Genomic DNA, 27,442 nt, shown 5'->3' with positions numbered 1-27,442 from the left:
TGTTTACACGGAGGAGGGCCGCCGGGTCAAGACTTCCTGCTGCACAACAGCGAGAGAGAAGCGTCCACGCGTCACAACTCACTGGTTCCTGCAGCCTCGGCTGGTTTTAAAGGCCTCGCTCATCAAGACATTCCTACTGGAGCCGGTGGAGCTGCAGACCTCGTTAAGGGAGAGTGTGTTTAAAATAAGAACCATTATCCCGTCATAATGGTAGTTTCACATCTATGTTTTACTCGTTTCAAAGCTTCTCTGCTGTGTAATCAGCCTGAATCACTCGCTGGGGACGCGACGCCAACAAGCATCCCGTCCTTTATAATTAAGAAGTATTCTTGGCACCAAAATGAACCAAGTTCTCTCAGTAATGAACTGCCGGGTTTATGAAAAACAAAATGTTCTACCTGCTCAGAAATAATACTCTTTATGCTGCGAGTCTCATATTTTTTCTTATCGAAGCAAAATCTCTACAGTCGGCTGTTTAAATATGTTAGCGAGCTCCATGAATGTACAAAACATTAAGAAGCATCGTTCTTTTCTGTTTATTTGGCTGGGAAAACACTTAACACAATGGTAAAAAATCCTAAATTTCACAAATTGCATCCATATTTTTGGCAAATATTCCACAATATTACACGTTTTACACCTGATTTAATTTGTATAATCCAACTCCTTGACTCCTTTCACTTGTTTTGGTGGATATCAGAGGGCCCCAAAGAGGGTAAAATATATTGTTTTCTGAACATTAAAGCATGTCAACATGTTTAAGTAGAAACCAAAAACACAAGTATGACCCTAACCAATGTTCCCTCTAATGTTTTTCAGCACTGAGCATTTTTTTTTTTTCTGAGCGCACATTTCAGCACTGTGAGCAATTCGCAACCATGCGACCTGCCAAAAATGACCACAAGCCTGCGTCAGCCATAGGGGATTCAAAGAGATGACAGCAAATGCACCAATATGTATACAAGGTTGATATTTATTCAATATCCTTTATAATGGCTGGACTTTGGGAACATTTGAATGATGGTGTTTTACTAGTCAGTTTAGTTGAACTTAAAGGATCTTTGTTGAACTTCAATAAGGGGAGGTTATGGCTGGTTCACTGGTTATGACTGATAATGATATATATATAAAAAATAAAAGTATCAAAGGTGTTTAGTCATTTCTCAGCAGGTACAACATTTAAGTGGAACTTCATTGAAAGAAAAATGCTAATGCAGTGCAGACAATTATAGGCCTATTAAATTGACATGGTGTCATTTTTCCTAAAGGTAGCCTATATAAACAATTTAATAACTTCATATTCTTCATATTTAAATATGTCTGAAAGTTTCATCCTACCTGTGTCAGTTTGGACTATTTCATCTAGCCACTCATGTTTGAACGTTAGGCAGACCTTTTTCTGGGGCACCTGCTCTGCCTTTCTTTTCACCATGGTAGCCTATAGCTGCTGGAGCAGGGCCCGCCAAGAGAAGCCTAAACAGCGCCGGCCCTAGCTCATGTGGCGCTCTGGGCGAGCTTCAATCCTGGCGCCCGGAGGAGGACAGCGGGGGTGGGGGGTGCTAACGGAGGCAGAGCGCGAGTAGAGGTACAGAGAGCGCATGTCGAGAAACGGGATGCTGATTGGCCAAGAAGACTCGACACGTCACATCAAAGATCTTATTATTGCGGAGATGGCTCACTCCTATCTCAGAAACTCTGGCACAAAAAATATTTTTAACCCCTGAAAAGAAATCGTTTGTGCGGTCTGAACAATCTATTGCGCGGCCCCTTTGACTGGCCTGCGCGGCCGCGCACAGCTTAGAGGGAACACTGCCCTGAACGTGAGAGTGATAAAGGATTCAGTAAATCAGATAACATTCACATATGAAGGATAGATAAATGCCACATTGCATTTATAGATCTAATTTTGGAATGAATGCGGTAAGTTTTCCAGTTCAAAATGTTATTGCTTGCTTTCACTTGGCACCTTAAAAGTCAAACATAATAATAATAATGTACCCACACATAGCATACACTCAAAATGTATTCAAACGTAATGGGCTTAGTCACAGAAAAAATACTAGCTAATAAATAAAATTCCCCAAATCTAAGTAGTGAACAATAGCAGCAAAAATAAAAACGTATGATTGTGTATATGTGTGCAGGACATACATGTATAAACTCACATGCAGACCCAGATGAAAGGCCGGCTAGATAAAATACTTGCATCAATCAATTGTAATCTATGAATTTTCAACACCAACACAGCGAGAGAAGCTGCTGCTCAGCAACTTCCTGCCGGGACGTCAGAGAGAGCCGGCAAAAGGGCACAAAGACATAATGAGACAACCGGTATCCCATGTATAATTTATTGTGTTTGAAGGGGCAAGCTGAGAAAAAGACCTATCGAGCAAAGAAAAACAAACACAGGAATGAGTAAACAATAACATACTTGTTGAGTGAAGGAAAGGAGGAAATTGCAAAGTAATGTCAGGTCAGATGTCCTCTGATTGTGTGTTTGTGCTAAAGCTTCTACTTTTAACCTTTTAAAAACCAAACCCCCCTGCTGCAAATAATCACCTTAAAGTGCTTTTTTTCTAGACGGACCTGAAACCTTTTCATTTTTTTCTGTGTGTCATCTTCATTTACTCATAACCAGTAACATGTAGACTGATATTTACACATCTGAACAACATCTTACATGTGTAGCCTTGTATTATAACCAACAGTATTCAAATAGCCCTAGTGGCTGCAGAAATACACCCTTTTTAGTTTGGGTATGCAATTTCCGAGGAAAGTGCCTACATGATGGTCGTTTCCATCTGCTGTGCTCAAGAGGGAGAGAGATGCAAATAAAAACAACCTCACCGGTTAATATTCCCACAATCCTTTTGTTTCATCAATATACGTTGCAATTCTAGGTAAACTTTCTTAACTTTAGCTGAATGTGAGCAGAACAAGCAGATTCATAAAACACACAAACAAGGTATATGCTTCATGTGTTAAAGCTGCATTCTCTCTCCTGAACACCAGGGCCCTTTTTCTCGTACCTGGCTTACTGAGTTAGCGGGCTAATTGTCAGGATAAGATGACGTAGGTCAGGCTTTCTCGGTTTCTCGAAGCAAGCTTAGATAAATCACCATAGCAACACATCCAAAAATTTAAACCTGCTCCCGGGCAGGCTTACTGAAATTCACTGGATAAGCTGGCCACTCCCACGGACAAAAACGGCAGCTCCCTTCCTCATTGATGAAGGAGCGATATTAGTTATATTACTTTTATAGGGAGAGAGTTCTTTCAGATCGCCAGGATCCATCCTTTACATTATCATGACTTCCTGTACGCGGCGCTATAGATTTTGCCGGCAAGAAATAATTTATTTACGAGAGCTTCTCGAGCCGCGGACATTGATCACCACAGGTGCAGCTGATGGCCCGTCTCAGACATAGACTATCACCCGCTGCATGCCGTGCTGTTCTTAACTTTATTTAGCTCTTAAGAAACTTATGGATGTGTTGAAAGCACTCATAATTATATGACAGTGTTATTAGTACATCATACATATCATTATTGTAGAACATGATTAAGGTGATCGTGATGAGATTACAGAGAATCATACACAATTTATTTTCACTGCTTCAATTGATTGAATTTCTGATTATTATTACTGATCCGCCCATACACATATTCAAACTCATATACACATATATAGTACATGATTCATACGTGCATACAGTACACATATCCTCATAAGTATATATTTATTCGTAAATATAATCTGATTGATTTGGGTGATGAAGCACTTCAAATTAGCCGATACATTTTCTCAACACTGACGCATTTAACTTGTCTGATATATTTGCGAAGTTTATGTCTCGCAGTGGGCGCTGTTAAAGTTGCATCCACGGCAACAATGTTGCAAAAACGTTGGAATATTCGCAATGCGTTTGCTGTGAATGACTACGGTATTGACTTCCTCATATGCCTTCATGGTCATCTCCTGCGTCTCATGAGAGAAATAAAAAGAGGTTCATCTGAGTTTATTTGCCATTGTATAGAAGTCTAACCTTAGTGTGTTGAAGCTGCATTCTCTCTACTGTCCACCAGGGGGCGACTCATGAACACATGAAGCAAGCATATACTTCTATACAACCAGAGTAGTCGCCCCCTTCTGGTCATTAGAGAGAATGCAGGTTTAAGACATGAAGCATAGACTGTGTACTGTACGTGTGTCTACTGTACTTGTGTACTGTGCTTGTGTACTGTACGTGTGTGTACTGTACGTGTGTACTATACATGTGTACTGTACGTGTGGTACTGTACGTGTGTGTACTGTACATGTGTACTATACATGTGTACTGTACGTGTGGTACTGTACGTGTGTGTACTGTACATGTGTACTATACATGTGTACTCTGTGTGTCTACTGTATGTGTGGGTCCTGTACGTGTGTGTCCACAGTGTTCGATACCTTACCCGCTTGCGCAGGTTGCAGGTGAGGATGAGGTTGCGGGAGAAGGAGTTGGCAAAGGCGGTGTAAAACTCCAGCACCTTGAGCAAGGCCTCCCTCTTGATGACGTGGAGGTCGCAGTACGTCAGCGCTCGGACGTTGGCGCACGCATGCGCCAGCGCAGTCTCCTTCCAAAAGACGTCACCAAACACGTCGCCTTTACCTGAGGACACGAGAGATTTAAAAACAGATCAGCTGTTGGATGGAGGAGACACGGAGAAGGTGAACTAACCAGAGTCCTTTAGATTCACTTCATAGAAGTTTAGCTGTGTTTAGTTTAGCACAAAACGAACAGTAATATACTGTAAAACATTTAACGTGAACCTTCCGCCTCTCTGCAAAAAGCACACACACACCCTCACATCTTTTTCAGTCCCTAGCAACTGTTTTACCTGGCCAAGTCCTTAGCAACCAGAGCTGCTGATTTCACCATGCGCACCACGCAAGGAACAGCGAACACTTTCATGTAAACCTCCTATCTGCACTGTGTGCACTTTTTTATTTTATGTATTTGTTTATTATTATGTATTGGGTATCCTTGACAAATAGCATTCTTTTTTATTATTCTTAAAAAAGGGTATTTTTCTGATCGGAGATTTTGCTTTTCGGCCATTGATATATTTATATATATATTATTTTATTTTTACAGAGATGTTGCACCCTTGTGTTTTAATGTGATGAAAACAGTTGAATGAGCCAAGACGTAATTGAGAACAAATAAAAGTGGTGGTGCAGATGAGAGGAAAAAGGCTGGTGGTGGCATGTAAAGTCAGGGAAAACTGCAGTAAGAGGTTCTTGGAGCGCTGTGAGTAAAACTGAAAATGTCTGGGAGGGAGAAAAGAAAAAAGATCCTGAGAACACGAGAACCTTTCGACATAAAACGTGACATTTAAAGACAAGTCGCTCTGGGACAGTTTCATCCTGTCCATCAAAACAAGCGCATGCTTCACACTTTCGCTCAGTCAACTAAAATAAAGCAGTTGAATAGATTTTGCAGAACTCTAAGCCCTCTGATGGACCTGCTCGCTGGTTTCAAGTCCACTGCAGTCACCTGGACGCTTGCTCATCACCCGCCAGCAGAGATCCCCTCGTGCTCGCCACCCTCGTGCTCGCCACCCTCGTGCTCGCCACCCTCGTGCTCGCCACCCTCGTGCTCGCCACCCTCGTGCTCGCCACCCTCATCACCCTCGTGCTCATCACGCTCGTTCTCATCAATCTCAAACGCCCTTTTACACTTGTGAGCGTCTCCCGGGGAATGCCACAGTTGTTCCCACAATAATAATAATAATAATAATAATAATAAGAGGATGAAGAATTATAATTGTGAGCAGCATAAAAGATGTCGTATGTCGTCCAGAGCTTTTTTCAACTAAACGTCAAGTAGGTTTTAACACGACAGACCTGATGAAGCATGAAACAGAGAAATAGGGCAAGAAAATCTATATATTTTTTATAATATAATAATACTAACAGTAAACTTTATTTGGGGAGAAACTTCCATGCAAGAAATGCAGCACAAAGTGCTTTAAAAAAGGGAAAGCATGACCTAGAGGTGTCACAATATGCTGGTGTTGAGGATAACCGTGACATTTAAAAAGTGAAATGTTAATATCAAGTAAAAAAATTCTGCGCTTCTTAAATCATTTTATATAGAAACGGTTTCTCCCATCACTCATATTTTTTATGTATTTATTTGCCAAAAAGCACACAGTAAACAAAGTTAAAGATGAATTTGACTAAAAGCAATATTATTATCTCTCCCCCCAGTTTTTTTTATGAAATAGAAACCTTTTTTCTTTTTGACCGTAATCGTGTAGTGGAAATCTGATATTGTGAGAGCAATAGAATGAACATAAAAACAGCGATTGACTGTTGTAATAAATGGACAATATGATGGGAAATATGCAAATCAGTACGCATATTTGCACATATATCAATAAAAACACATCCATTCTCCTACTGTATTCTTTTATTTTCTACATAAGCGCTTGAGATTTGAATTTTTAGGATGAAAACTCAGAAAGTATTTCTCTTCGAGTGCACTCTTCACCAACCGGTGATGACTAAAATAGGAATAGAGAGTAAATGTGCTTCTACATCACTTTTCCCCCTGAAGAGATCCAGTTGCATTCTGGTTGTAACAGGCTAAAAACAGGTAAAATGGCGGCTAATAAGGACTCATATCTGTGTCGAACCTGTCACAAACCGTCAGCTCAGCAGTTTTTTTCTAAGCTGACCTGAATACGAGTCACAACACCCTGAGTAATAAACGTCACGCCATCGCTAAAATGCAGACAGAGTGTGTGTGTGTGTGTGTGTGTGTGTGTGTGTCTGTGTGTCTGCATGTCTGTGTGTCTGCATGTGGCGTGTGTGTGTCTGTGTGTATGCATGCGGCATGTGTGTGTTTGTGTGTGTGTGTGTGTGTGTATGTGTGTGTGTGTCTCTGTGTGTGTGTCTGCGTGTGGGTGTTTGTGTGTCTGCATGTGGTGTGTGTGTTTGTGTGTCTGTGTCTGCGTGTGTGTATCTGCATGTGACGTGTGTGTTTGTGTGTGTGTGTCTGTGTGTGTGTCTGCATGTGGCGTGTTTGTGTGAGTGTGTGCGTCTGCATTTGGCGTGAGTGAGTAACTCAGGGACTCGTCTTGAATGAACTCCCCAGAGATCCGCAGCTCCTCGCCAATTAGCAGTGTGGATGTTACCGCGGTCTCACAGGTCAAGGGTGGAGGAGGTGGTGCAACACTCACAGTGGGGTAATTGGAATCACAGCGGGAGGGCGTTGCGATAGGCTGGGCGGAGATGGATAAATGCAATGCTGCGAAGTGTTTGATGTATGCTGCTTCACACTGAATATGGCGTAGAAAAACACTTGTGTGTGTACTGACAAGCATAGACTGTATATAGGAAGTGGGCGTCACCCATTGGTTTGTGAACCGCCGTTATGAAGCCTTGAGTTCATCAATCAATGAACAGGAAGTTATCATATCTAGACTGAGGAGGAGTGACGTAGAGACTACCTGTCAATCACCTTGTAGCCCCGCCCTAAAGCATCGCCTAAATAAACGACATGCTGTATTGAAGAAGACTTGAAACAAGAGATTGAGACATAAACTCACGTTTACAATGTTTACTGAGAGAATAAATCAAGAGAGAAGTAGAGTCATTTATATAGACTTATATACAACCAGAGGTGTCGCCCCCTAGTGGTCAGGAGAGAGAATGAAGCTTTAACCCTTCAGGTAATTTTTGCGATTTTACATAATTTCTTAGATTGACCTTTTAAAGGCACTTGCAAATCAGATACATACCCATGTTTTACATAAAAAATTGCAGAACAATCTCAGCTCTCTATACTATGAGGCACCATTGTCATAAGGCAAAAGCGTAAAGAGAAAATATGACCCTGAAGCTGAAAAATATAATCTCGATTTTGGAAATTCTTCATATCTCTTGTGAAAACAGAGATAAACAAACTTTACTAAGGTGGTCAGACAGATTTGGTGCTTGACTTTGGTTTACCAAAGGTCTTAGGTTCACAAAAGCAGTGAAATATGAATAAAATGGTAGATACATGTAAATAAATGTCTAATACCAAATGTTGTATCATCATTTTTTAGAAATAGAAATGTGTTCTGTCACTACTTTCATCAAAATGAAAGAGTGACTGAGATCAAATGGGACTGAGGAATTATTTCATACTACAGACCAAGCTTCATAGAAAGTGTGCAAATGAAACATTTATATTACAACAGTTTTTGTTTTCAAAAAATGTGTACCATATACAGTGGCTTGCAAAAGTATTCATACCCCTTGAACGTTTCCACATGTTGGCACATTACACACCACAAACAAATATATTTTATTGGAATGTTATGTGAAAGACCAACACAAAGTGTCACACAATTGTGAAGTACAAAGAAAATTATACATGTTGTTAAATGTTTTTCACAAATAAAAAACTGAAAAATGTAGTGTGCAAAATTATTCAGCCCCCCTGAGTCAATACCTTGTGGAACCGCCTTTTGCTGCAATTACAGCTGCAAGTCTTTTGGGGTATGTCTCTACCAGTTTTGCACATCTAGAGACTGAGATTTTTGCCCATTCTTCTTTGCAAAACAGCTCAAGGTCAGTCAGATTAGATGGAGAGCGTTTGCGAACGGCGGTTTTCAGATCTTGCCACAGATTCTCGATGGGATTTAGGTCTGGACTTTGACTGGGCCATTCTAACACATGAATATGTTTTGTTTTAAACCATTCCATTGTAGCCCTGGCTTTATGTTTAGGGTTGTTGTCCTGCTGGAAGCTGAACCTCCGCCCCAGTCTCAAGTCTTTTGCAGACTCCAACAGGTTTTCTTCCAAGATGCTGGGTGGAGATACAGGCACTTTCCTGCCATTGGAAAATATCAACAGTTTGGTTTTGGTGGCATTCAAGACAAGTCTTAATTCAATGAGCTGATTTTCCACAAGGTTAAAAGCAATTTGTAAGTTGCCAAGGGCCTCGGCAAGAGTGGTGCCACAACAGTATATAACTATATACAAGGCAGAACAGCCTTCCAAAGCAGACAAAAACATAAACAATCCACAGATCTTTGAGAGTTGGCAAAAATCCTAAAAATCCACTAAAAAAAGAAAAAAAAAATTAAAACAGACAGACACCTGACAGAGACAAAAGGAGAGAGGGCAAGCTCAAATTGCGGCACCGGTATCTTGTACAGGCACTTCCTGTGGCACCGCTCAGTTGCCACAGTGCTGGAGGCACCTGCTGCGGTGCCGGAGGGAGATGCCGCGGTGCAGGAGGGAGGTGCCGCGGTGCCGCAGGCAGATGCCACTGTTCCGGAAGCTGCCACTACTTTAGAGGCAGCATTTCCGGTGGCACGTCTCATGTGCTGCGAGCTGCCACTACTTTAGAGGCAGCATTTCCGGTGGCACGTCTCATGCGCTGCGAGCTGCCACTACTTTAGAGGCAGCATTTCCGATGGCACGTCTTAGGTGGCGGGGCACTTACGAGTTGCCACTAGTTTTTGAGGCATCTGCCTGTGTTAGAGAGAGCGGTGCCGCAACTTGCTTAAGGTCCTGGAAGGTATATATTATCAGAGCTACCAACTCTCACGGTTTCGCCGTGTGACACATGCTTTTGCATGTTTTCACACGCACTCACGCCACACAACCAATTTCTCACGGCAAAAACAATTCTGATTTTGGACCGAGGCGCGTTCCTTCCAGCGCGCGTTCCTTCCAGCACGAGCTCGTTCCAGACGCGCATTCGTTCCAGGCGCGTGTTCGTTCCAGACGCGTTCTAGGCGCGCGTTCGTTCCAGGTGCGGGTTTGTTCCAGACACGTTTGTTCCAGACGCGTTCGTTCCAGGCGCGCGTTCTACCCAGCTTTTGATCTCCTTCTAATACCTAATTTTTTGTTATTTTATTTATGTCTTGATCTATTGTTTTGCTTTAAAAGGATACTGTTTAAGCACTTTATTTGTTGCACTTTTTTGTTTGATAATGAAAAATATTTTTCCCTAACTAATCTTGTGTCATTTTTTGCTGAACATAAATCATTAAGTGCTCTTAAGAATACAAGTATTAACAATATAGGTTAGGTTTCAGTCAAGAATTAGTTGAATACCATTGTAATCAACATGGCAATCAACCTACCTTGGTCAAATCTTAAACACAGGTCTATTAATTAGGCTATATTGTGGTACATAGACAGTCATTGAGGCACAACAATAGTTTTCTGGTTGAATGTTTAGTCTAGAAGGCCGCTGTGGCAGGTATTTGTGGCCACAGCTGTCATCGCTGCAGAATAGATTCAGAAGATGTTTTGGCAACTGCCTGCCACTATTTGTGGCTTCTGGTGAGATGCACAGATGCACAGTTTAAGGATGTCAGTCGTTTTGCATTCATTTGCAAGGTTCTTTATCATTATTTTTAACAAGGCATCCAATACACGTACATTGTACATTGTCCCTCTTGAACAAATAAAAAGAAAATAAATACAGTTTGTAACAGAAAGGGAAAATTAAGAGCACAGAACAGCCCTTTCTCTTTCACCAGGGCAACTCAAGGTTGTGATTCCATCCACACCTACTGTCTGCTGTACTGTTGAGAGTGTTGGAGGGAGACACTGAGCCCCATTAGAAGCCCATTGGTAGTAATGCTTAAGAAGATTAAAAAGCAAGGCCAATTAAAAAAAAGAAATATTTACTGTTTTAAATATTAAAAAAAAGTTGTTGTGAACAAATGTCATTATCTCTACATAAAGTCATAAAAGACAATGACAAATAAGCATATTCAAATGTGGAACATAAACTAATAATGTTTGATTTCATATAATTTACAGGGTGGCAGTGCACATATCATTAATATTACTACTAATAATTAGTATTAGTTCTGTTACAGTAGGATATTATGGATTGTATTCATTATAATAATACAAACAAGCTTAAAAGTCTTTCTTTTGAGTTTAAACCAATGAATAAAAACCTACCTAAAACGTATATTTCTTCTGATCCAGAGAGATTAAATTAAAAAGAGAGATTAAATTAATAAATGCATTATTTAAAGACCAATAAAGACTTTGTACATAACTTGTAAATGCATACCTGGCTTATATCTCAATTATAGCACAGTCAATTATTTGTCTTGGTCTGATTTAGTAAGGAGTTAAAAAATTAAAGTTAAAATTAATGGCTTGATTAAAATTGACAAAAGAATATAAACTATTATGAAGGCTGTATGACATTATTCACATTACAATACTTAAGTCAAACCAAAAAATGAATAGTCCTACATAATAAATATTAGATTTGGTTGGAGAAATATGAATGATGAGTTAAATTAGACAAAGAGGCAGATCTTTTCAATAGATATGCAATAGCCAGAATACCAATCTTTAATTTAATCATTTATTTAACCAATATCAAAACAGAAAATGAATGAACGGCTATGCTAACGAATTACATTGCACAGTGGATTTATAAATTCAGAAAAAAAACATTTTAAAAGAGAAACATACCTGCATGTGTTTACTCCTGACAAAAGCGCTCACACAAAGGTAAACTCCCTCTTGTGGCCAAATGGGTCAATAACACTCATCTTCAATATGTGCAGAAATACTGGTTTCAGAAGAAAACCTTGCAAATGAATGCAAAAACCACATGATGGAAATGCTACTTCTAGGGAGTACAACATTGACTACTGACATCCTTAAACTATGCATCTGGCATCTCACCAGATGCCACAAATAGTTGTTTTTATTTGTATTTGATTATTGTTTATTCAAGTGTAAAAATATTGTACATGGTTGTGGCAAGCTGCCACAAAAACTAGTGGCACCTCTAGTTGCCACTAGTTTTTGTGGCAGCTTGCCACAAAAACTAGTGGCACCTGATGCCTGGTGCCACAGGAAGTGCCTATACGAGGTGCCGGTGCCACGATTAAGTTGTGGCAATGCCACAAAGTTGTGGCAAGCTGCCACAAAAACTAGTGGCACCTCTAGTTGCAACTAGATGTTGTGGCAGCTTGCCACAAAAACTAGTGGCACCTCTAGTTGCCACTAGATGTTGTGGCAAGCTGCCACAAAAACTAGTGGCAACTAGAGGTGCCACAGGAAGTGCCTATACGAGGTGCCGGTGCCACGATTTGAGCTTGCTCCTACTGGACAAAAGACATGCTGCCATCTTGGAAGGGGGGGAGGAGCCATACTCTTTCCATTTCCGGATAATGGATTGAACAGTGCTCCGTGACATGTTCAAAGCTTGGGAAATCTTGTTATAGCCTAACCCTGTTTTAAACTTCTCCACAACTTTATCTCTGACCTGTCTGGTGTGTTCCTTGGACTTCATGGTCTTGTTTGCTCCCCAATATTCTCTTAACAAACCTCTGAGGCCGTCACAGAACAGCTGTATTTGTTTTTGTATGTATTTGAGATTAGATTACACACAGGTGGACTCTATTTAGTCATTCGGTCAACATTCAATCATTCAGCAGTCATCAGGCAACTTCTGAAGGCAATGGGTTGCACTCAGAGAAAAGGGGGCTGAATAATTTTGCACACTGCACTTTTCAGTTTTTTATTTGTGAAAAAAATGTAAAATCATGTATAATTTTCTTTGTACTTCACAATTGTGTGACATTTTGTGTTGGTCATTCACATAAAATTCCAATAAAATATATTTATGTTTGTGGCGTGTAATGTGACAAAATGTGGAAACGTTCAAGGAGTATGAATACTTTTGCAAGCCACTGTATATGAGTCAAAATATTGTGGCATCACAAGGGGACAGGTAGTGGAGGGGCACTACAAAATGGCCGCCAGTGCAAGAACTACATCTCCCAGCCTGCCTCACGCTCACCCAGCTGCTTAAGGCACCTGATTGAGGCAGGGCTGGAAGACTTAAGAGAGAGCACTCCAAAGAGGGTCAGCTCCTGTTACAGGCGCAAGAACACACAGAGGAGGGGGCGGAAACAAACAGAGTTTGGCGGATCTAACAGCAGCGGATTCTTTTTTCTGCACCGTTTGTTCGCGAAGATCTGAATATTTAAAAAAAGTAAACACTGTCAAAGCGCAGATCCCGTCTGCTGTTTCGGAAGTGTTAACACATGAAGCATAGACTTCTATACAACTAGAGGAGTTGCCCCCTGGTGGTCAGGACAGATAATGCAGCTTTAACACATGGATCATACACGTCTATACAACCAGAGGAGTCACCCTCTGGTGGACAACAGAGAGAATGCAGCTTTAACACATGAAGTATATACTTCTATACAACCAGAGGAGTCGCCCCCTGGGGTCAGTAGCCGTCAAGCTCCTGAAGTTCGCGGATGAAACCACCCTCATTGGACTCATCTCTGGTGGGGACGAGTCAGTCTACAGGTGGGAGACTGACCACCTGGAGACCTGGCAGCCAGAACAACCTGGAGCTCAACGCTCTGAAGACAGTGGAGATGGTTGTGGACTTCAGAAAGAATGTAGCCCCACCCGCCCCTCTCACCCTGTGTGACTCCCCCGTCGACGCTGTGGAGTCCTTCCGCTTCCTGGGCTCCATCATTTCCCAGGACCTCAAGTGGGAGCTGAACATCAGCTCCATCACAAAGAAGGCCCAGCAGAGGATGTTCTTCCTGAGGCAGCTGAGGAAATTCAACCTGCCAAAGAAAATGATGGTGCAATTCTACACTGCTATCGTTGAGTCCATCCTCTGCTCCTTCATCTCCATCTGGCATGCTGCAGCCACTGCCAAGGACAAGGCCAGGCTGCAGCACATCATCCGCTCTGCAATTTGCCGTCCATCCAGGACTTGTTCGCTTCCAGGACTCTGAAGCGAGCCAGGACGATTGTGGCTGACCCCTCTCACCCTGGACAAAAACTGTTTGAGTCCCTTCCCTCTGGCAGGAGGTTAAGGTCCATCAGGACCAAGACCTCCCGCCACACCAACAGTTTTTTCCCGTCGGCAGTCAGGCTCATAAACAGAGCCCAGGTCCCCCACTGACTGATTCTGTCACCCCAGGACTTTTTTTCGAACTATTTTTCAGACTATTTTTCCACCCCAGGACAATTTTTCTTTCTTTTCTTTATCCTTACCGGTCACCCCCCTGCACACTTCATATTTAAACACTCATGCCACTTAAAATACACTTACATTAACGTTATCTGTTTGTCTGAGCACTTTATCTTATACTTGATTTAAATATCATTGCACTGTTGTTGTCGTTAACTGTTGATTGTTGTTTGTCTCGTCTAATGTTTCATGTCTAATGTATGCACCTTCCGCCTAACAAAATTCCCCGTTTGTGTAAACATTCCTGGCAATAAACAGATTCTGATTCTGATTATATTCTTATACTTTATAATATATATACTTACTTTACTTACTTACTTTAATATATATATATATATATATATATATATATATATATATATATATATATATATATATATATATATATATATATATATACACTTTCAGCCGGTGTGCTGCTGTTGCCCCCATATCTTGGGAAAAACTGAGCAAGCGGAGAAAGTTATCCAGTGGCCGTGACACTCATCCACCAACAGCAGCATTCAAAGGTCCTTATTGGATTAGAATAACTACTATTGGCATCCACCCACATTTGAATTATTATAGTCGTTCCACACTCTGCACAAATATTGTCCCTGCCACACAAAAATAGTTACTTTGCAATATGTCTGACATATTTTTTTTTTTCCAGTTTCAGACATTAACTGATGAATGATTAATGAGTTGTAGGAGAAAAAAAAGTAAAGAAGTTTAATGAGTCCTTCTGTTCTCAACCATAGGAACTCTTTATCTGCCTAAAAGTCCCAACATGATCAGCAGAGTGATATTAATCATAACCACTTATGCTAATGAGATCATTAATTAAGATAACTGATGTATTAATCATGCTTCCGTGTCTTGTGTCTGCAACATATGGGCAGTGCTTCCCTCGGGAGGAATACAAGATTTATCTTATATGAAGATTCAGACCACTAGTTAATACGCAACAATCTGTTTTGTCATGCTCATGAAAAGCAGCATTTTACAAGAATTCCTCCATTTAAAAAAGACTTTCATCGTCCTCCTTAACCTCCCTTTAATCGATTCCTCCTCTAATGCAGTCCACATCTCAACAGCCCCACTCTGATTCTTATTACTGGATTCTTGTAATAAAGCCAGACTCGTATGTAGCTGCGGCCTCATCTCCTCCTGTTCACCGCCGACGTATTGCTTGCCGGGGCGAGAACATATTGCTTTGTGAATAAGAAGGCCCGACTGAATTCCCCTTCTCATAACCAAGCATGAATAATTGATTAAGAAATTAATCAGCTCATCATTTTTGGCAAAAACAAAAAAGAGAAAAAAGGGTGCGAGTGAATTTCTCTGGAGCCGGAGCAGAAATCATCAATAGATAATGTGTGGTCGTCTCTTCATCCTGCTGGGCGGTCACAACAATTCATCCAACCTTAGAAACAGACGACTTTCAACAAAAAAATAAACCTACTAAAGAAACCGATGAAGTGAGAAGTGAGAGGAAGCCGAAGGGGGAGAGTGATTGAATATTTCTTTTGTATTATCTAGCACATTTAATAGGGTATAATGGATCGTTTAAGAGATTCAAGACATTCTAGCCCTCAAACTAATATAACATTCATACCATGATATTAACCAGTTTAATAGCCCGATTGATCCAGCTGGTTTGGATTTGAGTGGTACTTAAGGCAGTGCCGGGTCATTCTCACATTTATATAAATCACCTCCCATGAGGAGTGCAGGGAAAATATCTCACCAACAAGATGCAAAAACTAACACCTCAAAAACAACCCCCTGAAACTCTCCAATATATCTCAAATCATGACAAAGAACAACAAGATAATGATGATAATATTTCTACATGTTTAACTTTGATACACTTTGACAATAGACCCTTCCTTAACCTCTTAGCAGTCCTGTAAATATTTGCCGAAAAACACCTATCCAGGGGGGTATTCTTCGTACCTGGTTCAACAAAGTTGATCAAATGTCCTATTATCCATCGTAAATTAGCGAGATGATTGACATCAGGCTTTCCCGGTTCTTCAAAGGTTGACCCGCCCTCAAACAGTCTCATTCATTCTCACCAAACGTCAGTCATCTGGATAAATGCGCGTGCCCGCTCCTCTTCAAAAGGGGGATGAGTCGAACACAGATTGCATGATCTTCAAACGCGACAATGGCAAATAAACTCTGAGAAAGAGTGTCTCTTTTCTCCGTGGAGGAGCAGGAGATGATCAAGACTACATATGACGAATTTAAGTTCATAATCATGGCAAAGTCTAATGGTGCGTTCACATCCAAAGCATAGCGAATATCCGCAATACTCCCTGTTTGTGAACACAGCATAACGGTGCCTCCGCTGGTCGGGCTAGAGTCACATAAGCATCGCAAAATATCAAGTTAAATGCAGAAGTGTTGGTAAAATGTAATTTGAAGTGCATCATCACCCAAAACAATCAGATTATATTTAAATGTGCCTGCTGGCGAATTAATATATACTTATGAGGATGTATGTACTGTATGCGCGTATGTATCATATATGTGTATATACATGTAGATTACCATATAACTAGGAGTTTGAATATGTGTATGGACGGATCAGTACCATAATCATTTTCTACAATAATGATATGTATGGTGTACTAATAACACCGTCATATAATTATGAGTTCTTTCAACACATCCATAAGTTTCTGATTGTCTGCCTGTTGTGATCAATGTCCGAGAAGCTCTCGTGAATAAATGATTCCTCCCCAATGTTTCCTCTGTTTCCCTGTCCTCTTATCTCCTGTGTGTTTCTACCCTGTCTGTCTGTCTGTCAACAAGAAGGCGTGGCCATCTCTTCCTCCTCCTCCTGGTCGGTGGCTGCAGGAGCAGCTGGCAGCAATATGCAATCAGGAGACTACTCTATTTTAACCTGGGTCTTCCTGCCAGTCATGGCCAGGTAGTTTCGTCACCATAGTGGTAGCGACCCATTCAGGCAGCCTTGTTTTGTCCCGTAAACTTGATTCTTGGTTCCTGCTCACCCTGTTCCTTTTCGTCCTAGCTTTCCGGAATCCCCGCCTGCTCACCCGCTGCCGGATTCAGCACCTGTCCTGCTCACTTTATATTTTTGTTTAGTGTAAATAAATCCTTTTATTTTTCCACTTCACCTGTGACTCCTATGTGCTGCATTTGGGTCCACGTTCCGCTTCCCGGTCATAAGAGAACAATCTGGACAAACAGATGGACTCAGCAGACAAGGAGGCCTTTCAAGAGACAGTTTCCAGTTATGGAGATTTGTTGAGCCGACACATCAGGTTTTACAAGGACTTATGCAGGCCTTCGGAGTTCAACTCTTGCAGATTGGAAGGAGTTTGGAGACCATCACTCTGCCTGTTCTGCCTGCCCAGCCTGCTCTGCCTCAGGTAATCAAGGAAACGCCTGTCCCACCACCTGAACCATATGTGGGAGATCTGGGGAGGTGCAGAGGATTCCTCCTCCAGGTTTCACTGGTATTTGCCCGACAACCTGTCACCTTCGCTTCTGATGAATCTAAGGTATCGTATGTTACAGGACTATTAAGAGGAAGAGCATTAGACTGGGCTGAGGCTTTGTTGGGAAGTGGAGGGGTCAGTATTGTTACCTATGCTTGTTTCATGAAAGAATTAAGCAGTGTTTGACCATCCTGCTTGTGCTGGAGATGCTGCTAAACGTTTGCTCAATCTAAGACGGAACCAAAGAAGTGTGGCGGATAACTTGGTGGAGTTCCGGATTGTGGCAGCGGAGTCCGGATGGGGTGACAAGGTGTTACGAGGAGTTTTTCTACACAGCTTGTCAGAACAACTTAAGGACGAACTTGCTGTTCGTGATGAGTCTGACTCACTGGACGTGGTGACTAAACTGTTGGGATCATCGCCACCCGTTTTTCTTCGGCAATTTCATTGGCTATACGAAACGCCTGTCATCCGAGCCGTATGAAGGGACAGGCTTGATCCACGTAAGGAAAGCGAGGCTGACCCTGTTCAACGTAGGCTACATTACCCAACTGTCAGAGTCTGTCAGTCCGGACATAAAGCTCCTATTGGTAAGTGGGGATTAGAACGGGTAGATTTCGGCGGACATTTTGGTGGTCAGTTTTCATCTGTGCTCATGCAAACTTGCTTTGCAAGTAAAAACACAGGCCGTTTATCAATATGCGTTCTCTGTACTTGTGGATTCGTGAAACGTCATCAGTAGCAGCCAAAGTACTGTTCCAATTCAAAACTCCACTTCTCGCCAATCACAGTGAAAATGCCCGGATGTGACTTGATACCCCCCACCCCCCCCCCATTTTACTGCAGATGCATCAGAGCAGCCTTGAGCGTACGAGAGAGCCAATATCCCAGAATGCATTTCGCACCAGCAAACGGAACAATTGCAGATGAGAACTCATAACTGAAAGTTGACATTCTCTGAATACTACCGTTGTTGTCACAAAATGTAATTTTAGGATGTTTTCAGGCGAGAAGTTAGTTGTTTAAGCATCAAATCTGTGGTCGGTTTGTCAAGACTCAGCCTACTTAAAAAGATACGCCGACGGTTTGAGGTCCTACTCGCGGAACCGGTGAGCCCCGTCAGCACCGGGCGGTAAGCGCTCTGCTGCCCGCCGAGAGCAGCCTGATCTGGGCAGGACTTTTTTTAAATGATCCGCTGGCTCCGACTTCTCCGTAGCGGTTATACATGAGATATAATTCTGTTTTGAGGATCTAATGAGCAATCTTTATTATTTATTCACAGTAACGTTACATCAGTTTGACTGAGGGAAAGGTTAAGATTTATAACTTAAGATTCAACTTTTACTTTGAACCACTTACTTTTGACTGAATTGTTTGCAATTATCCATCCATCCATTATCAGCCGCTTATCCGGGGTCGGGTCGCGGTGGCAGCAGGTTCAGCAGGCCGACCCAGGCTTCCCTCTCACCCGCAACACTTTCCAGCTCATTCTGGGGGATCCCGAGGCGTTCCAAGGCCAGCCGGGAGATATAATCCCTCCAGCGTGTCCTCGGTCTTCCCCGGGGTCTCCTACCAGTTGGACGTGCCTGGAAAACCTCTAATGGGAGGCGTCCAGGAGGCATCCTGACTAGATGCCCGAACCACCTCAGCTGACTCCTTTCGACACGAAGGAGCAGCGACTCGACTCCAAGCTCCCTCCTGATGTCCGAGCTCCTTACCCTATCTCTAAGGGTGAGCCCGGCCACCCTGCGGAGGAAGCTCATTTCGGCCGCTTGTATCCGAGATCTCGTTCTTTCGGTCACAACCCAGAGTTCGTGACCATAGGTGAGGGTTGGAACATAGACCGACCAGTAAATGGAGAGCTTCGCCTTCCGGCTCAGCTCCCTCTTCACCAGGACGGACCGGTACAGCGCCTGTTTTATTGCTGCAGCCGCACCGATCCGTCTGTCGATCTCCCGCTCCACCTTACCCTCACTCGTGAACAAGACCCCGAGATACTTGAACTCCTTCGCTTGGTTGCAATTATGTGTATCTATATAAAATACATATTTATAAAGACTATATATCTGTTATTTTGAGTGTGTGTGGGTTTACCGTATACTGATGTTCACATGTTAAAGATGCTATTCAGTTATATTAGAGCCAAGTAGGTAACCAATGAAACTGTGCAAAAGACTTGAAGTTCCAAAGAGGGATTCATAAATATTTTGGGGTTTGTTAATATTGCGTAGTATCTCTTGATAATGTCTTTAATAAGGGATATGCATGCCATTTTGTTTTTTGTATATGCCTAATACCAAACTGTGTTTTCAAGGCAGTTAATGTATCTTGGGTGTGTCAAAGTTAAAGAACTGTTTAAGAAAGCGTAAAATACAATACCAACACAAGATAAAGGACTAGATAAGAGCACATACCTTTTATTTGACTACCTAGATTCAATTGGAGGCACCCACAGTTAATTCAGTTTTTAGAATAAGAGAGCAACAGTTGTAGGAACCATTATATTCATTTATAAAAACGGGTCATAGCGCCATCACTTTTAAAACTGTACCCAGGACCCATAGTACTACTACACCTAGCAGATTCATATAATACTATATAGCTACATGGGACAGTGTTACATAAATAAACAATACACTATCTATACACTGATATGTGTGGCTGTGAAACAAGTGCAAAAAAAAGCAGGGTTGGTGAAGTCATCAAGTCAGCTGCTGTTCCAATTGCAGAAAGACTGTCCTGCGTCCTCCCGTCCTTGAGAGTTTGGACTCCCAAGTCCAAACTCCAAAAGTACACAAGTCTGTACTTAGCGTACTTGGTATTGAGGAACGGCCATAGATATTGTTTCATATTTTCCAGCTGATATGAAATGATGCAACACCAGTTTGTGGTTATTTATGATTCTAATCGCGTGTTTTGGACTAAATCTTTCATGGGATTTTTTTTTTTTTACGACGCAACAACGCCGTTGTTGTTGGAATGTTATCGATTTATGGATCAGTATGAGGCGTCATCAGTGAGTTGCCTGGATTTTGCTATCGTTTTTGTTTGTTGTTGTATAGCTCTGACAGCTTGACGGAGAAATTTAACTTTGTTTAGTTGTTTCTTAACCTCATCAACCCTGACCCTAGGGCTGACCTAGGTGTTCTACAGCTCATATGACCTTGATATGAATACCAGCCCCTATTGTCATTGATCTCTAAAGAATCAGCAACTCCTTGCCTTTTTTAAAAAAAATAATATTCATTATTTATTTTCTGCATAAATATGGTCAAGAGTCTGCTCAAAAAGTGGCTCCTCGATCGCTCAGTCTTTTTTAAATTGTATTGTTGGTGCCTTCCCATCATGCCCCAGAGTAATACTGCACCTCTTCAGAAAGATTAAGACCTAAAGCATCCAAATCTGCAATATTAATCACAATAAACACAAGCAATGACTTTTTTCTGCCTTCCCAGTCCAAAAATCATGTTTTTCGGTTCAGAAATAGAAAAATTAGCAACTTTGACCTGAATCTTGCTCACACCATGACGTTGTGTACTTCAAATGACCGTCTCAGTCAGCCCATGTCATCTGACACAGTTTAAGATGAGTCTGAGGCCCTGAGGTTTCTCTTCTCATAAAGGTTTACAGTACTTTAGCCGTTTAAATGTATTAGATCGGACTTGCGGTTGTTGATCTTGAAGCGTTTGAGTTTTTTAAAACTCACTTCCGCATTTTCAAAAAATCTGTAAAAAAAAGCTCCGCATTGGTTAAGCCCAGCCTCAGTAAACTTTGCCAACTGACCTGCAGGAATGAGCCTTAAAACCATCAACCAACAGCGAACGCGCCACTGGCGGATTTCAAAGAGTTTAAAGGAGATGATTAAGTGTTCTCACTAGAACACTAGTCCTTCTTTATCTTAGCTGATCAGAAGTGAAGTCATGTGACTGTGGTGGAGTTCCAGACTAACATGAAGTCATGTGACCGTGGCGGCGCTCCTTTTATAGCTGCTAACGTTAGCATCTTAACACTTCAAACATCATAACAGTGGTGTTTAATTGTGAAGAATATTTCTGTAATAACCTAAAATTCAAAGGAAGAATCCCTTTTGGCTTTTTGTGGAGGGAACCAGTGATGCTATCTTCCTGTTGAACAATAAATCATCCCTGGAGCTCTCTATTGATCATCATTCATAAAAGCATGTCGCTCTGACCTTTTGACAAATTGATCTTGAGTTACGCCAGTGGTGGGCAGTCAGGGCCTGCTAAGCCTTCTCTGCTGGCCTAAACAGAATCACAAAGTTTAGTTTTTGTTGTTGCTATAATTAAAGGTTATAGATATTTCATAGTTTAATTGTTTTTCACAAATGCACTACATGTATTATAATTTTTCCCGATTAGCTTATTTTATCATTGCACATCTGCTGTGTTCCTCTGTTGCCTTGCCTTCAGCCTTGAGCTTGAGCCTGCTGTATGGCGCGGTGCAGCCGCTGGTTAACAGCGCTCATCCAATTACATTTCACTTCTGTATGAACTCAAGAGCTGATTAAACTATATGAGAAGGCCTCCTAGCATCTGTTTTGCCACACGGCCCGTGTGACCATTAACGTGCGCTGTGATTGGTCAGTACGCTGAACCACCTGTTGCTGGAACTGAAGAGCACAGAAACTGGTGGGGGCGCGATCAGCTGTTAAACTAAACCGCAGGCGTCGGTACCAAGTCGACGGCCCGCCACTGAGTTACACGCATTTTCTTCCAGCTGTCAGTCGGTACAACCAACCAATGTCGCCATTCTTTTGACAACAACCACAGGACACAGTCAGCCTGGTGGATGATGGGAAATGAGAGGGTTATTATTACTCATGAGTATCCACAGGATTGCCTTGTTACTGTGGGGAAATAATTGTGTTTTTGTGGGTTCCTCCACGCCACTTGTGTGTGTATTATGTCAGAGTGTGCGATGTCGTGTGTGAGTTTGTTTATTCCCTCAGATACTTTATTGTCTTCTCAAGAGGAAACTCATTTTCCTCAGCCGGTACACAGAGACATTAAGGAGCCGTAATAAGAAAATACATACTGGCAATCCTACATATACCGTCGCTGCTCGTGTGTGTGTGTGTGTGTGTCCGGATGCCATCGGACACTAATGAGAGCAGAATGTGTTACCGCCTCGGGGAGCAGCCTCACTCCTCCGCCTCACTCCTCAGCCTGGGGAAATCAGTGGCTTTAAAAACTGCAATCGAGGAGGAGGGCACACTCTCCCATCTTCTTCTTCCTCCAACATCTCCTGAGCCTGCCTTTGCCCCCACTCCACCTCCTCATTCTTTGGGAGAATTTGATAGAGAATCAATCTCTTCCTCCATCCTCCTAACCTTTCCCATCTCGGTTTCCTTCTATTTTCTCGTATCATCCTTCGCTTGCAAGTCACCTTTTTTTTCAACAATCTGTTCATTCTACTGAGTCAGCTCCCTAAACTTATCTCGTTCCTTCCTTTTTCTCCTTTCTTTCATCAAAACCTCCTCTTCCACAAACTTAATGTGTTTGGGAAAATGAGAAAACGATCACTTGACCTGCTGAGAACCCAAAAATGTTCCTGCCTCATCAATATCCTCTTCTCCCCCTCCCATCTTTTTTTTTTGCTTCCCCTACTGTGCTCAGCAACTGCTCGTGTATGTGTGTGGTCTGAAATTAGCCCCCGCCACCTAGCGTGTGATTGGATAGCGCTGCATGCCTGCTCGTTACTGTATAAACTGACCAACTAGCTCAGTGCGTTGCGCACTGAAATGCACTGATTGTATATTTTTAGCATTTGGGTAGAAACATTCATGTAGGATGCAAGATACGGTGTAATTCAATCACTGGAATGCACCACATACATGATGTTTGTGTGTGAACCTATCAACACTGAATGACATCAGACCTAACATTTTATTTCTTCATTGAGCGCATTGATTTCAAAAGTGGCAGATCAAATGATGACTGAAAATAGAGACAAGCAAAAAAGTTAATTTAAAATGTTTTATTTATGTACAAAATATGTATATTTAACTATGTCGCTAACAAGAAAACGTATTGAACTAACCCTAACGTATAATAACCCTAACGTATTGAAAAATTGCTTGATTTACAAAAAACAATGAGCAACTAAGATGAAACAAAAGAAAAATAACAAACTCTTCAGCCACGCTATAGAAATCCTGTTTATGCACGAAAACAATTAAAACTAACTCTTGGGAATGATGAAGGGAATTTAACAAGAAAAACTGAGAGGACTCGTTGTTTCCCAAACCAAAGCGGTTCATCTGCAGTACGTCTGTTTGGGACATTTTCAGCTCATTAGACACAGTAGACCAGGTATGCATAACTCAGCACACCAATATGTGCTCATTTGAAAGCCAAAATGAATGCTAAACATGAAAATACTTCCAATTATGTTGCCAAATTGTACTGCAAGACACGATCTCTCTCCAGAAAGAACTCCGTTTTTATTGTAACCACTGATGTGCTTTCAAGGAAAAACCTCAGTCTTTCAAATCCCGCAGAAAAGATGACGTTCATCTTTGAATGTCTCCTTATAATACAGCTAAAAACGTGACGGCTTTGAAAAAAAAACAACTTTCTTTTCAACTTTCAATCTTTTTTTTTTTTTTTTTTTTTATATTTCCCCCCCGGTTAAAATAGTTTTTCCAAATGAACAAAACATTTGCCCTGAATTTAGCTCCATACACGGCCGTAGTCCACACATCAAAGGTTCGTATAATATTTAACCAAAAGTTACTCCTCTTTTCATGCATTTGCCAACACGAGTCAGTAACCCGTGTCAATTTCAGGCTTGTAACATGCACACAGTATTTTATTAAATACATTTTAAGGCAACAAAACTACTTTGTTGGTTTTGCAAAAGGTCTTTTTTGGGGTTAAAACTACTATGGAAGTGCTGTTGGTGTGAATAAATCGATCATGATTACGTGGATAACATACAAAATAATTTCGGGGATATATCTACGGCGTAATACGTTTTGTAGGTATTACTACAAAATGCTGTCTGAGACCAGCCGGGCGGAGTGATGGCGGGAGGAAAAGAGGAAGACACAGGACTTTCACCCTAGCGAAAATTACGTAAATTACACTGCATCCGCAACATAGTCACAAAGGTTCTTATTTTAACCATAACCACAACCTTTTTTTTCTCAATCTTACAAAGTTGCTTTGTTGCGTCAACCTAACCAAGTTGCTTTCCGTGAAGACGGAAATTTCTTATGAAAGACATTGTTTGCATCCGACGAACTGAAAGTCCAAAACAAACGTGTTTAACGAGTTGAGAGTGAGACCTTGTTGTCTCCTCACATGCACTCTCTCCTCTCATGCACTCTCTCCTCTCTCTGGTACTTTTCTCTCCCTCCTCTCAACTATTATCCTTCCACCACCTTTTTCTCCTCCCTCGCGCTCTCCCTGTTGAGACTATAATCAAACAGCAGCCTTGTTTTCCTGCCGGAACACAAACTGCAGCCGGAGACATTGTCGTTTAATGACGGGAACATTTTGCTTTGGCAACAACTTACAAGCTATCCAATTAGTAGGTTCTCCAACATGGAGTCTGTGGACCCTGATGGTCCTTGAGAGATGTTCAGGGTTCATAGAAAATAAGCAACCTGTTGTCATTCAGCTGGCCTCTCCTCAACCGATGCATTCTCACCGTCAAACTTGTTTCACGAAACACAATCTTTTAATTTCAATACATTCTCTAATAAAATGTGGCACTTAGATCATGGCTATATCCCATATAATCTCAATAAATCCAAAATGACAATCCTAACATGCAGATTTCTATGAGGTTATACGTCTGGCATTGGTCATCATCTTAGTTTATCTTTCCAGCATGTTAACCTTTGCTAATTAGCATTGGACACAATGATGAGGTTTCACCCTCTGCAAACTGAAATGTCAGTATCAAAATTCAATTAAATCTTATTTTCAGAGCCCAATATCACAAATCTCTTTGCTCGGACCCTCGCATCGTTCAATGTAACACTCCCCCCAAACACTAGTTAAGGATGAAAGAAAAGAAGTTTCCTCAGCATTAAAACCCATCGGTTGCCACATTCACCGCTGAGCCATTCTTTATCATCTGCTCCATTTCATCACATCAAGGTGCCGTTAATGAAACTTGTCACTTCCTGCAGATGTTTAGCAGCTCCCAGAGGATGCTGCTCCCCTAAGGGGCGCTGAGGTCTTTTGATATGAAACAGACTCTGCACCAGCAGCAGTAAACTGACAAATAACATCAAATACACATTTACATTACATTTAATTTAGCTGATGCTTTTATCCAAAGCAACTTAGAATAAGTGCATTCATGAGTACAAACTCAGAACAACAAGAATCAAAAAACAAAGGCCTGAAAGTATAAAAAAAAAAAAATGTTTTAATGCCTGGGCTCTAATATATATTTGTATTGAAGAGGGTTGATGGTACAAAACTATTTGGAAATCCTTGATGAAGTAAAGAAATGACATAAAACGTGTGATGAATGAATTTAAAAAGAGGCTGTAAGATCTTTGATGCAGTTTCCAAATATCTGTCTGCAAACTATTTAAGCCTTCTTTCATTTGCACAAAGGCCGTATGAAGTGAAATAGTGCATTTTGTAAAGCACTAAATTGTTAAACGTTGAAGATTGTGTGAATATTGTCCAGTGGCAGCTGGTTTGTTCACTAATGTTATCGTTCCTCAACCGGAGACGGATAGACGCTTCTGAGTCTCTGCAGGATGGAGAGGAAGCTTCTTGCAGTGTGACATTGATGATTGACGATGAAATGCAACAGAATTACAGGCACAACGTGGAGGAATTTTTGAAAAAAAAAACGTAATAAAACGAGAATTTAAAGTAACTTTGTTTTTTGCGATTATATTTTTCTTTACTTCACGTTCTTTTATCATTTGTATTTCTCCATTTTGTCTATTTTCACAGATTATAAACTGCAGTTGATTCTCACTATTTGCTACAGTGGATCTTTGGCTCTCACATAATGGATCACTATCTTGCATGCCAGCAACTAGCATCATAATAAGCAGATCATAATCCTGCGACAATCTGTGGCTGCAGCCATTTCTATGGGTCCTGTCCTTTGTGACCATCTTCCATGATAATGTAACACTGATTTATTAAAGATAATATGGTCTATCTTCAAGAAAATACAAAATGTATGGATTTGCAATTTATTTTATTATTGTATAAATTAAAACTGATGTTTCAACCAACTGCAGAAGGCTGCAAAAATAGAGGGCAATGGGGCTTGGCACCATCCATCTTGAGCCACAAAAAAAAAAAAAAAAAATATTATAAAAAATATAATTATATGAATAAATTATACACATTGTCAATATTTGTGTTTTTGAGCTATGGAATACACCCAGTAATATCTGTAAAATAGGATATCTGCGCCAAATAGGATATCTGCTAGTGCACCTATGAGCTGCTCACATGCACTTCTCTGGGGCTAGCCCAAGGAAGACGGGTCTAATACGCAGTTTAGCCAATCACTGATTAAAGAAATAAATGGATGACATACACTTTATCCAATCAGCGCCCTAAAAAAGACTTCCGGGAGGGCTATTCTCATCAAGCCCAAGGCTGCGCGTTCCCGCGTCTCTGTCTCCTCGGGCAGACGAGGCGCGTGCCACCCATTATAACAACATGCAGCAGCGAGTGTGAGCAGGAGCGCTACTCTTCACAGAAAAAAACAAACGCTAACTCCGTATAATCTCTCCTCCAACACCGGTTTGAGAGAAGACCTTTGGTGGAGAAACTACAGGTGAAACACCTGGTCCCAGATCAGCCGGACCTCAGCATAAGACAACAGACTCGCGTGAAAGGGAGCAACTCTGTGCAGACCAAAGCTACATCAGGACGGTGTGGCTAAGCTAGCTGCTGGATGCAGTGTGCTAACGCCGTAGTTTACTTTCCATGCTTG

The 27,442-nt window shown here is 41.4% G+C and overlaps 1 protein-coding gene across 1 annotated transcript in view; it reads right to left on the bottom strand.

The window, feature by feature from the left end:
* kcnh5b (potassium voltage-gated channel, subfamily H (eag-related), member 5b) overlaps positions 1 to 27,442 on the bottom strand; it is a gene marked incomplete at both ends in the record, with an annotated part of 140,336 nt that overhangs the window by 23,122 nt on the left and 89,772 nt on the right. The window contains one exon of the mRNA XM_079232089.1: positions 4,456 to 4,652. Coding sequence (XP_079088215.1) covers positions 4,456 to 4,652 — 197 coding nt within the window. The remainder of the gene's footprint in view (positions 1 to 4,455; positions 4,653 to 27,442) is intronic.

This window comes from Taurulus bubalis, assembly GCF_910589615.1.
Source record: "Taurulus bubalis genome assembly, chromosome: 1".
NCBI classification, from domain to species: Eukaryota; Metazoa; Chordata; class Actinopteri; order Perciformes; family Cottidae; genus Taurulus; species Taurulus bubalis.
Note: the sequence above shows the minus strand (reverse complement) of the source record. Positions and strands in the feature narration are given on the sequence as shown.